The sequence below is a fragment of the Molossus molossus genome, unplaced genomic scaffold (genome assembly GCF_014108415.1).
Source record: "Molossus molossus isolate mMolMol1 unplaced genomic scaffold, mMolMol1.p scaffold_m16_p_4, whole genome shotgun sequence".
Classification (NCBI taxonomy): Eukaryota; Metazoa; Chordata; class Mammalia; order Chiroptera; family Molossidae; genus Molossus; species Molossus molossus.
The window spans coordinates 95230933-95242951 of NW_023425377.1; the positions used below are offsets into that span (position 1 = coordinate 95230933).

Here is a 12019-nt window from a genome sequence, read left to right on the forward strand (position 1 = left end):
TTGAGCAAACTACACTAAGAGCTGCTGAAAAGAGTACTGGCAAAATCTTCACTCTAAGAAAACTTTATCTGTGGCCAAAGTGCAGGTAGAAAAATCAGGAAGTGTGAATTTGAAAGCTATACTTCAACTCCTTTTGCTCCTTATCACCAATAGTGGAGATTGTTTTTGGTTTTTTTGTTTTGTTTTGTTGTTTTTTTTTGTTTTTTATCACCAGCACATCTTCTGCATTCTGATGAAAAAAAAAAAACAAAAAACTATAGTAATTTTTTTTTCAGGGACAATTTCTCCACCAATCACAGTCCATTTCTTGGCTTAGGGATGGGCCCATGACCCAAATCTTGATGAGCACAGTAACACATGACCCTGGCCCCCACTACGGTAACTGGTTCGGGAATGGATACTTAGTTCAAAATAGACCAATCAAAACTCTTCCAAGAACTTTTATAGGAACAGTTTCTGTTTCCTTCAAAGATTGCAAGTGCTAAAATTTGGCATTTCTGTGGCTCTCTCTGCCATTTTATGAAGACAGTCTGATTGAGAATGGAGTCAACCGGAGGGAAGGAAGCAAGTCTTTAGAGGCAGAGAAAAGTGACAGAGTTGATAGCTTCATTCAGAACATGGATAAAGACTAATCCTAAAATTTTTAGTAACATAATCCACACATTTTCCTTTTAAGGTTGTTACAGTCACTCGCTAATTATTTTGTGGTCCCTTGAAATGAAGAGTCTTAAAATTATACTTCCTTGTGTAAATCTCACAGTCTTTCAATTTATGCCACTATCTATTAGGGAAATATTTTGTTAAAGCACAGCTGTGGCAGGATTGTAATATTCCTAGACATGTAGACATGACGTAATATTGGTCTGTATCATCTGCTCTTCTCAAAGCTCATGTAAACCTGCACTAACCCTCAGGGAAAAGAGGAAAGCCATCTCTTCTCTATAAAATAATAATCACTTAACATTCCAAGCTATTCCTCGGGTTGTCTAATAGAAATATTTCTAATATTAGAAATATGGAAACTGGTCAATTTGTTTTTTCCATAACTTGTGCCTTGGGGCAAAAAAAGAATGTGGCTTTGAAATGTGTATGTGTGTGTGTGTGTGTATGATTATCTGTACATTTTCTTTGTGCCCACCCATCCACCCTCACCACACACAAAGAGTGTTAAAAACAAAGGGATACTAGATTAATCACAAAAGAATTAGTTAGGCAAGGTGTGAGTCTAAAGGAATATTTACTTGTAAAATTTTATGTTTGAGAAAAATTACAATTCCTTCAACTATTCCAATTGCCTTGAAACTCTCCTCCAATCTATTCTGAATACTTCTATCAGAATTCTCTTCCTAAAATATAGACCATTCTATGACCATGTTTTTAGCTTTTTTTTTTTCTTTCTTTTAACTGTTAGCTACTGACAGAGTAAGAAAGGAAGTCCAAATCCATCAGTTTAGTATTCAAAGTTTTTCCCAATTTGATCCATCCACAGCTTTACCCCTTACCACACTTCCAAGGGGTCTCATGTTCCAGAGAAACTCATCATTTGCAAATTATTTCCTGCTTTTCCACCTCTAGTCTAACTCTGTCTTGAGGACGTATTTCTCTTCAGTCCACCTGTTATTTTATTTTAACTAGCTTATACTGAGAATCCATTAGGTGCCAGACAGGTACTAAACTCTTACCTATTCTTTGAAGCCTAACACACATTGCATTTCCATACGTCCTGAATTATAACCAATCTTTCTCTGCTTCAATACTTACATTGTTTACCTACACAGATACAATGTGCCCTCCCCTTCTTCCTTAAAAGAAGTGGTTTGTTTAGATAACCAACCTTCATGTGCTCCGATACAGATGGGCCCTTAAAAATTTTAGGAGATGCCCTGGCCGGTTTGGCTCAGCGGTTAGAGCATCGGCCTGTAGCCCGGAGAGACCCGGGTTTGATTCCCGCTAAGGGCACGTACCTCGGTTGCAGTTTGTCCCCGGCCCTGGTTGGTCGTGTGGGTGGCAGCCACTCGATGTGTCCCTTTCATGTGGATGTTTCTCTCTCTCTCTCTCTCTCTCTCTCTCTTCCTCTCTCTCCCTCCCACTCTATCTGAACAAAAAATGGAAAAATGTCCTCGGATGAGGATAAAAAAAAAAATTTTAGGGGATGAAAATTAATTCTCTAAGCCAATCTGGTTCCCCTGCCCCTTACCAGTGGTTGAGGTGAGCATATCACCATCCATAACACCAGGCACACCTTCTTGTCTGGTCGTACAACAAGGTTCACAGTGTACTACGAAAAGGTTCCAATGTTTTTTACTTAACCTATCTTTTTCCTGCAATCGTGAACAGGATTAAAATTCTGAATTAAAATCCAATATCCAGCTGCTTATTCTCAGGCCCAGTTTTGCAGATTCAGGCCGGGAACTAATGTGTAAGTAAAGGGCTTCATGGGATATCTTTGGATCTCTCAGGGCTAGAATTTGAGATCACTGATCACTCAGGCCAAACAGTGACTAGTGCTACCTTTTCTTTCCTTTAGTTCTTATAAGGGGCTCATGAAAATATTTTTCTTGGAAAATAAATTCTTATGATGCACTTACGGGTCTCCAAGATCATTATCAGCTAAGTAAACAATATTGTCTTCCTTTATTTCACTTGTATGGTCATGTAACCAAGGAATATTTTTATATAGTTTTCATAAAACAGTTGTTTTTATCACCCATAGCCTAAACTGGCATTGTAAAATTGATGTAAGAAACCTATATTATCCTTGGAAGCTATATATACTCGAGTAAAACACAGGCAATGAATATTTGAATTTCTGAGGTCTGCTTGGCAGGGTAATTCATCCACACACAATTCTCCATAATAAATTAATAACAATTATTTATAGACTGCTACTGGTAAGACACACAGTTATGATATGAGCTAGAAAATGGTCAACAAAGCTGTCTAAATATAATCAGTTACAGTAATAACTGTACTCCATATTTACCATATCCTGGGATTGGTGACATTTTATTTTATTTGCCTGTTTACTTGTGTGTCTGTCTCTTTACCCGGACTGAGCTACACAAGAACATGAGCCATTTCCTACTCATTGCTGGCACCCTAGTACCTACCACAGTGCTCATGCTCAAGAAGTGCTTGTTGAATGTAAGAGTAAATAAATGAGCAAAGACCGATGCCACATTAATTCTGTTATAAACAAAGAAAAACAATTATAAGCAAGAAAAGAGAAAAGTGTCCAAGTTAATTTTAATTTTTAAAAAAACTAAAATTTTTGATTACCTTAAGTTCTGAAGAGTAAAATATCTGTTGATTTCATTTAGTGTATTTAGCACTTAGCATTTCTGTAAATCTTTTTTTTTATTTTAATTGGACTGGTTATAGTATTTTCTTCAACAGAAACGCAGTTTTGGTAAAGAAGAGGCATGATTTTAAACTGGACAGATTGATTAATCCATCCTTTTCAAGTGCTACCACCTATTATCTTTCTTTCTGTAAAATTTTAATATAATATGTAGATTATTTACTTTGAGACCAAAAAAAACAGTCTTTTACCAAAAATGTGCAATCCTAAGACACCATATGTCACTGCCATCAGAATCCTTGGAGAAGACACAATCAGTAAATAACAAGATATATTTGTGTCAAGTGGAGGGCTAGAACACTAATTATACACTCATGCTTGACTTTTTCTCTATTTATTCATCTATTTACATACACACAAAAAACCCAAATAATATCCACTCCTCAGCAATTCCACCAGAGACCAGAGACCTTCCTGAACACGCATGATTCCCACTCATCTTTCCCCATCTAGTTTCACACCACATTGCTTACATATGCTATCATGCGTAGTTCTTTGTAATATCAATTTTTAATAGCATAAACGCACAACTCATTTTATTATTTTCATTATAAAAGACAATTTGAGAAGGCTTTGGAGGAAAAAGTCAAACATGCCCAGCTGATGTGGCTCAGTGGATGAGCATCAATCCATGCACCAAGAGGTTGCCAGTTCGATTCCCGGTCAGGGCACATGCCCAGGTTGTGGGTCTAATCCCCAGTGGGGGCATGCAGGAGGTGGTCAATTGAAGTTCTCTCTCATTGATGTTCTCTCTCATCGATGTTTCTATCTCTCTCCCTCTCTCTTCCTAATCAAAAGAAAAAGAAAGAAAAAGTTAAACATCTTATCTGGGTCTGTGTTTTTCTAAACCTACAACTAAAATAGTGGTTCAGGATTTTTAGTTTCCTATGGTTCAGACTTGAGAAAATATTTTAAATGGGGCAGATTATATTATTCAAATAATTTAAGGAAGAGGAGGAAATACTGGCCTTTTATTTTCATAGCACTCTTTCATAGAAGAGTCAATTTTACCATTTTTTTTTTTTAAAATGTTTTTATTGATTTTTAGAGAGAGAGGAAGGGAGAGTGAAAGAAAGAGAAACTTCTATGTGAGAGCAAAACAGTGATCCACTGCCTCCTGAACACCCCCTACTGAGGACTGAGCCCACAACACAAGCCTGTGCCCATGATCAGGAATTGAACTGGCAACCTTTTGGTGCATGGGACGACATGCAACCAACTGAGCCACACCAGCCAGAGCAATTTTAACACTTTTTAAAAAACAATTTTAAGCTTGAACTTAAGACTACAGGGCTTTGTAAGGAAAACAAACAAACAAACAAACAAAAAAGCTTTATCTTGTTTTACAATGGTCTATATTCCAGCCACATGGTGAACAAAGTTAGGCAGAAAACTCCTCTTGGTACATTGCAACTAAAATTGCTGGATAAGCGATTAAAAGAAAAGCACTGTTTTTAATGCCATTAAATTGTCATGGAAATAAAAGGAATTCTTTGGAGGGCAAATAAGTGCAATAAATCAAGATTTCAGAAGGGGTAAACTTGCTCTGGAGTCTCGGGGGTATCTGCTGAACCTTTGTGCATAAAAGTTGTGGTTTAATGGGCCATACGTGATACAGAAGAAGCCTGGGGCTGGATCTAACCCTGTTCATTCGCTCTTACCCCTGCTACCCACATGTCTCCCTCTGTGAAATGTACCGTTCAGTGGGAAACTACACAGCATGTCAACAATTACTCTGATGACTGACTTCTCAATAAACGTAAGACATGTGAGATGGTATCATCATGGTATTGAGAAAAAAATAAACACAACCTAAAATTTTATATCCAGATTCACTAACTTCTTTTTGAGAATGAAGGTAAAATAAAGCACTTTTCAAATCAATAAGAACTGAGTATTTGTTACCAATAGGCTTTTGTCTGAGAGACTTTTAAAATCTATACGTCAAGAAGAAATGATTAACACAAAAAGTAGACACATAGGTATGTATAGCCATTGATTACACAAAAAATAATAAAAACGTCTTGTATGTGAAGTTAAAAAATACAAAACTAAAACTCAGAGTAATTATCACATACATACTCATGAGAAATGGAGTTTACTATAGTGAGAACCAAACAAGTTTGGACAGTAGGACAAAACCATCTACCAGTGAACTCTTTGCAGTAACATGACATTACTATTGCATTGTCGTTATTATTGCCAAGGCAAATCACCTCCCTCAAAAAACCATTAACTCCTTCAACTGAAAGTATCAACAGTTCACTATCTAACACTGATGAAACTCTTCCCTGAAATTCCTTGCCTTGTTTCCACCAATTTTAAACTATTAAACCCTGATCCTTACCCATCTTACTCAACAATTTTCCACACTGAAAGATCCAAGTTTTGTTTTGTGTTTCCTACCCAGACTCTACTAAACCTGTCAAGGTGGTCTTCTCTGTGACCACCTGTCTTATCAACATAGTGTGGTAGTATCAGGGGAGTTAGCATTCCACAGTAGTTAAAATGTTCTCAGGTAATTTTATATTTTGAGAAGAGGGTAAACATCGACTGGTTTTAGATATTAAATATGCATTTCTAAGGTAGCCATTAGAAACAGACTATTTAATCAATGGTACACTATACATCCAGGTAAACAATTGATCTAAGCTAATCATATAAGCATTAGCTAACTTTGAAAACATCATATTGTTTAGGTTTTCTTGTTTTGAAATGGATATCAAGTCACAAAAGTAAACACTCAGTATTATTCCATTGATATGTATTTCAAAAAAGGGAAAAATTACTTTTTATAGAAGAGTATAAAAAATTACTTTTTATAGGACAGTACATAGGGAAATATGTGCATGTGGTAAAATTATAGAGAAAATTAGGACATAAAACAAAAAAACAAACAAACTTAAGACAATGATTACATTTGCAAGGATAAGAGGGTGTCATCAGGGAAGAATAAAGGGAAGTGACTTCAAAACTATTGGAAGAGTCACTTTTCTTTTTTGTTGTTGTTGGTTTTTTGGTTTTGGTTGTTAATCTTTACCCAAGGATATTTTTCCATTGATTTTTTTCAGATAGACTGAAAGTGAGAGAGGGAGGGGGAAAGAGAGAGAGAGAGAGACATCGACGTGAGAGAGTCACATCTATTGACTGCCTCCCGCATGACCCCAACCAGGGCCAGGGATAGAACAAGCAACCCAGGTACGTGCCCTTTACCAGGAATTGACCCATTACCCTTTGGTCCACGTGCTGATGCTCCAACTGCTGAGCCTAACTGGCCAAGACAAGAGTCACTTTTCTTAAGCTGAGTCTCATACTAAGTGAGTTGAGTCACAACCTACATTAGGTATGCTAAATGATAGTTTAATTTTTACTATTTAATGATTGGCATACATTATATACATACATACATAGCTATGTACATATACACACACTTATAATAGCTCCTCACTCATAACACAATCCACTAGGTGTGCAAGTATCATGTAGGCCTCTTGGCAATGGCCTGTGGGAACTGGAGCTAGGGGAAGAGGCACAGGAAGTGCTAATACTCTGGCTCCTGCTGTTGTTGTAATATAGTCCTTTGTCTCTGACCCAAGAGTCTCCTGTCTTCTATCAGCATCCATGAAATTGTGGTAGGTTAACTTGCTACTTTGAAAGTAGGACAAAATCTTAAACTTTTCACAATTTTTGACAATATTATGAAATCCTACATATGAAAAGAAGACAAGAGATGCAGCTATAACATGGCGAAAATGTATCTCATTTGGGTGGCAGGAAACATAGGTTCTAGCATTGGTTTACTTATAAAACATGAATGATATCTAGGGCAGCTACTTGACTTCTCTGTGTCTGTATAGACAGCTAGAAAGGCTTCTAGTCTCCAGGTCTAAGATTACAGAGGTAAGAAAAAAAAATAACATGAGATGCAATGTTGCAGAATGCAGAAATGTGAAAAAAAATCTAACCATATAAATGTTAAAGGTACAAATTGTGATGACAGCAAGTACAAAGTTTATTTCATCTGTATTCAAATATTTATCTGTAATATACCATAAAATAAAAATTCTCTTTTAACTTGTATATCAAAGAAAAAATAAAGAACCCTGCAAAGAAGCTCAAGGAAAATATTTTTATGATATACAAATGCCACTGAAGTGAAAAATCTTCAATAAGACCACCCAACCTTGACAAGTATATTCACATAGGATTTAAAGAGTAATATTTGTATGACATACAGTAGGTGGTCTTTTGCGTGGATGAAATACTCCAGCTGACTTTGGTTCATGAATGCTTCTAGGAGAACTATGATAAATTTCTGTCAGCCAAACCATAATGTTGGCCTAAATTTCTAATTCTGCTTTCAGAACTGTATTTTTTTTGTGATGAAATATTCAAATTTCTTAGTCTTATGTACATGTATATATTCATCTGTGTACTTATGAATACTGGATACTATGGGTAATATGTACCCATGGAAATAAACTGCTTTTTCTTTTAGTAACTTATTACTTATTTCATTGATTTGATTATTAGGAAACTCAAATGTAAAAGTTTCAGCTCTAATAGTAACAGGTTTTCTGGTACAACTGTATTCCTTCACTTGGCTTTTTATTCTCTATCCCTTAGTTGAGATTGTTTTACTCTATATGCATATTTTACCATAAATTATCTCCAATTATTTTCAGAAGGAGAAGAAACTAATGACTGTATATGTCTATGCATGTGTCTTCTAATTTTAAATGAAACAGCTTAAATATGGTTGTAAATTTCTTGGATCACCGGGAAAACATAACAGAACAAAATATGCTGTTTAAAATCACATAATCAAAATGAAGCAACTTGAAAGACTCCAACAGTTGTTACAATCTGTTGGAATTTCAAGTATGATAACTTACTTGCATATGTCGTCTTCTGGTTCTTCAAGCCCAAATCTTTCATCAAATGTAAGTTGTATCCATACATTTTCCTCTACTGCTACTAATCTCCATACCAAGACCATGTTTCTTGGATAAGCATGAGGAAACTTTGGGCTGTGAATACTTCCATTAGTAGACACAGTAATAATTCTCTCATGCTGTGGAGCTTGCACTCCTAAAACAAAAATATAAGCATAGACTTACATTTAGAAGAGACGTTTAAAAAATTATAGGTTTCAAAATAAATGTTTTGTTTTTTTTTTATCATCCACATTTTACCCCAAACAAGTGTTGGGTATGTTTTATACAATATAAATTAATCTTTCAGAATTTATCCAGAAAAAAAATATGATTTTAACTTTATTGAATAAAAACCTGTGCATAGTTATACTTCAAAGAACATAGTAAGTTAATCTTTTTAGATCAAATTACTAAAATTTCAAACAACCAGTTATTTTGGAGTCCTGAAATCACAATAAAATCAAGACCCTAATCTCCAAGAATTTATCAAATATGAGTCATATCAAAACAAAAAGAAACTTGATATAATACTAATTTCAAAAATATAAATTATGGTTGAAGTCCTCTAATCACAATTAGGTTAGATAACCTTTAAAAAAGCTGGGCCCTTCCTAAACTCAGAGAAATTCAGAGTGTGAGAGAGATTCAACAGGAGGGTGAGTCTTAGTTGCTGGCTTTGAATATGGAGGAGGCAAAGTGTCAAGGGGTGTGGGAAGCTTTCAGAAGCCCAAGGCAGTCTAAGGCTGACCTCTAGCAAGGACATGGGACCTCAGTCCTAAAACCTCAAGGAACCTGGAGGAGCTTGGAAGCAGACTCCTTTGGACAGCCTCCAGAAAAAAATCGAGTCTGGCTGACAACTTGAGTTTAGCCTTGTATAACCCTGAGCAAGGACCTGGTCACAGAGTGACCAGACTTCTGACCTATAGAGCAAAGAATAAATGAAGTAATTTTTAAACTCCTAAGTGTATGATAATTTCTTACATATTATTAGAAAACAAATACATCTATTGGGCACAAAGCTGTTTGGATTGCAAGTTATTTCTTTTTGCCTCGTTCTTCAGCAGCAATTACAATAACAGCAGCAACCTTTCATTTAATATTTGTTAGTCAAAATACATTATTGCACCAATAAAATGCCATTTAAAAACACTGCTGTAAGAAACTTCTTGAATTTAAAAGGCAATGTAAAGGGTCATGTATTAGAAGGATCATGGTTTTTTGTTTTGTTTTGTTTTGTTTTTTGGTACGTGCCCTTAGCGGGAACCAAACCCAGGACTCTGGTCTGCAGGCCAATGCTCCAACTGCTGAACCAAACCATCCAGGGCCAGAAGGGTCATGTTTTTAAGGTTAAAGAATAACCTTTTCGATTGTCACAACACCCAAAATAATTTTAATAAGTTTATTTATTACTCTAAAAGCAGTTTTTTTTTATTTTTATTCTCTTAAACAGTTGTTGTAACTATCACTTTGGTAAGTATTATTTTATATTTTCTAATTTATAATTACGAAGAAAAGTAAAGTCAAATATAATGTTCATTGACTACATCCAGTGCACACTATGGGGAAATTTCTGCCTAAACTTGACCTTAGCAGTGAGTAACTGAGTAACCTATAGAAATACAATCCATTAAACCATAACTAAACTTAATTTATAAACCAAAAATCTAGGCCTTGTTTGTTCATGGTAAAAGAATTGTAAATATCCTAAGTTAAATTGCTACTCCCAAAAATTTATCTCAGAATGCAGTGAGGTTTGCCACCAAACACATATAATTTGTACATAACTGACAAAGTTTGATGTAAATCTCAAACAACTACTTCTATAATCAAAAAAAACAACAAACATTAAGTTTTACAAAATCGAGACTCTGCATTTATAGCTCTGTTGTTCAAAAAAAAAATTACCTTTCCAAATGTATAACTTAACTGGTATTTTAAGGATGAGGTAAGTCTATACTTTGTAACTATTCTATTGAATGCTTGTCCTGTATCCAATAAACAGTACACACAAAGACAGTACCAATGAAGTAAAACAATTGTTTGTAGTTAAATCACTAAAATATTTTCCAACATGTTCCTTTCAATGTACTCTAAATAAGGATAAATTATTCATCATATATGAGTTTAGAAAAATGAAAATGTGGACAAACACTCAATTTTTAAAATTATAAGTATACACCATTTTATATTATCCTGCACAACCCCTCTTAAGGTAGAAGTATCAAAAACTTAAATGAACCAAAAATAGAAAAGAAAAGAGGGAAGAAAAGGAGATTAATAATGCAAAACTGCAAAATTGTTGATTATATATGTACACATGCAATTCAACTACATAGAATCATTCTATATTCATATGTATTCAATAAGTTTAACATTAAAATCAAAATAATTTCCTAACATTTGCCATGCGGTTAGTACCTTTGAAGCTAAAAGAGGATAGGAATAAGAAGATAATGAAAAGCAATAAAAATTATAATAATTTAAAATCTATGTTAATAAAGATGACACTAAAAAGATGTTTCTTGATCATATATGATTCATAGAGACAGATAAATCATCCATTTTCTTCTCTAGTCTAATGTTTTACATTAACTGTCACAGGAAAGACCTGCAATACTAAGAATTAGGTAAAAAGAAATGAGACTCCAACCTTGGTTTAGTTTTAAAATTCTGAAGAATTCTGGCTCCTGTTTCACAAAGGCAAGACTGTAGTTACATGTCACATGTAAACTGGTGGACTTAACAGATGTCCTGTGAAATTTTTGCTGTGTTTATTTTAAAATACATGTTAATTTTAAATGGTGTATAAAAAGGCATACCTGTAATAGTGCACCTATTTTCAAATATTTACTTGATAAATACACATATTCACCAGTCTTATTTGTGCTTTGTTCTGCTCATTGTTTTTTCCCCCATGATAATCCTTCTTTATCTTAATCTTGCTACTTTGTTTATAATAGTCATTTCTGTGTCCACTCTCTTTAAATCTCAATTAACAAATTTCACTAATAACAATAGTTAAAATCATATGACATATATATGTAAAAGTTAGTATTACTGCTTTCATGATTGGCACTTTTTTGCCTGGGAAACCCAGAGTAATCTCATCCTAATCTTCATTGATTCTATAGAGGGAAGATATACTTGAGCTTCACATAGCAAATAAATATCTCTCCATAAATCCCAAATGATATAGAAGTATCCCATTTTCATGATTAATATTTATAATTCTGACTATTAATACAAAAGACTGATATACTGACAGAAAACTCAGACCCCATCAGCTCAATCTACTGTTTGCCATACCGTTAAAGCAACAGCAAAATAAAACAAAGACAATCAACAAAGTTAGTTTTGCTTACCTCAAACTGTTTACAAGTTACATGAATACATGTACATTGTTCATTAAGGAACAATAAAGTAAGGGATTGGTATAGTAAGTAAACCATAAAACAATACATTTAAGCTATGCTCAACTGAGTTTTTTGAATTTATCCCAGAAGATAATCATTTTATTCCTCAAGGGAATGAACAGTCAAAAATCGTATGTTGAGACCTTATTATGTTTCCTGCAGTGTTCCATGTGCTTGGGACATCAGAAACCAAACAAAGCCTTATCTTCTTAATTTGACAACTTCTGGAGTTTAGTTGAGTATCATTACTCAACTAAGTAAACTAAGTAAATAATATTCAACTATCAAAACCCACTTCAGATTACCTC

The 12019-nt window shown here is 34.5% G+C and overlaps 1 protein-coding gene across 2 annotated transcripts in view; it reads right to left on the reverse strand.

The window, feature by feature from the left end:
* Positions 1–12019, reverse strand: part of PDGFC (platelet derived growth factor C) — a 184333-nt gene that overhangs the window by 76099 nt on the left and 96215 nt on the right. For both annotated transcript variants that reach the window (XM_036240299.1, XM_036240300.1), the window contains one exon: positions 8257–8452. In XM_036240299.1, the coding sequence (XP_036096192.1) occupies positions 8257–8452 (196 nt within the window). The remainder of the gene's footprint in view (positions 1–8256; positions 8453–12019) is intronic.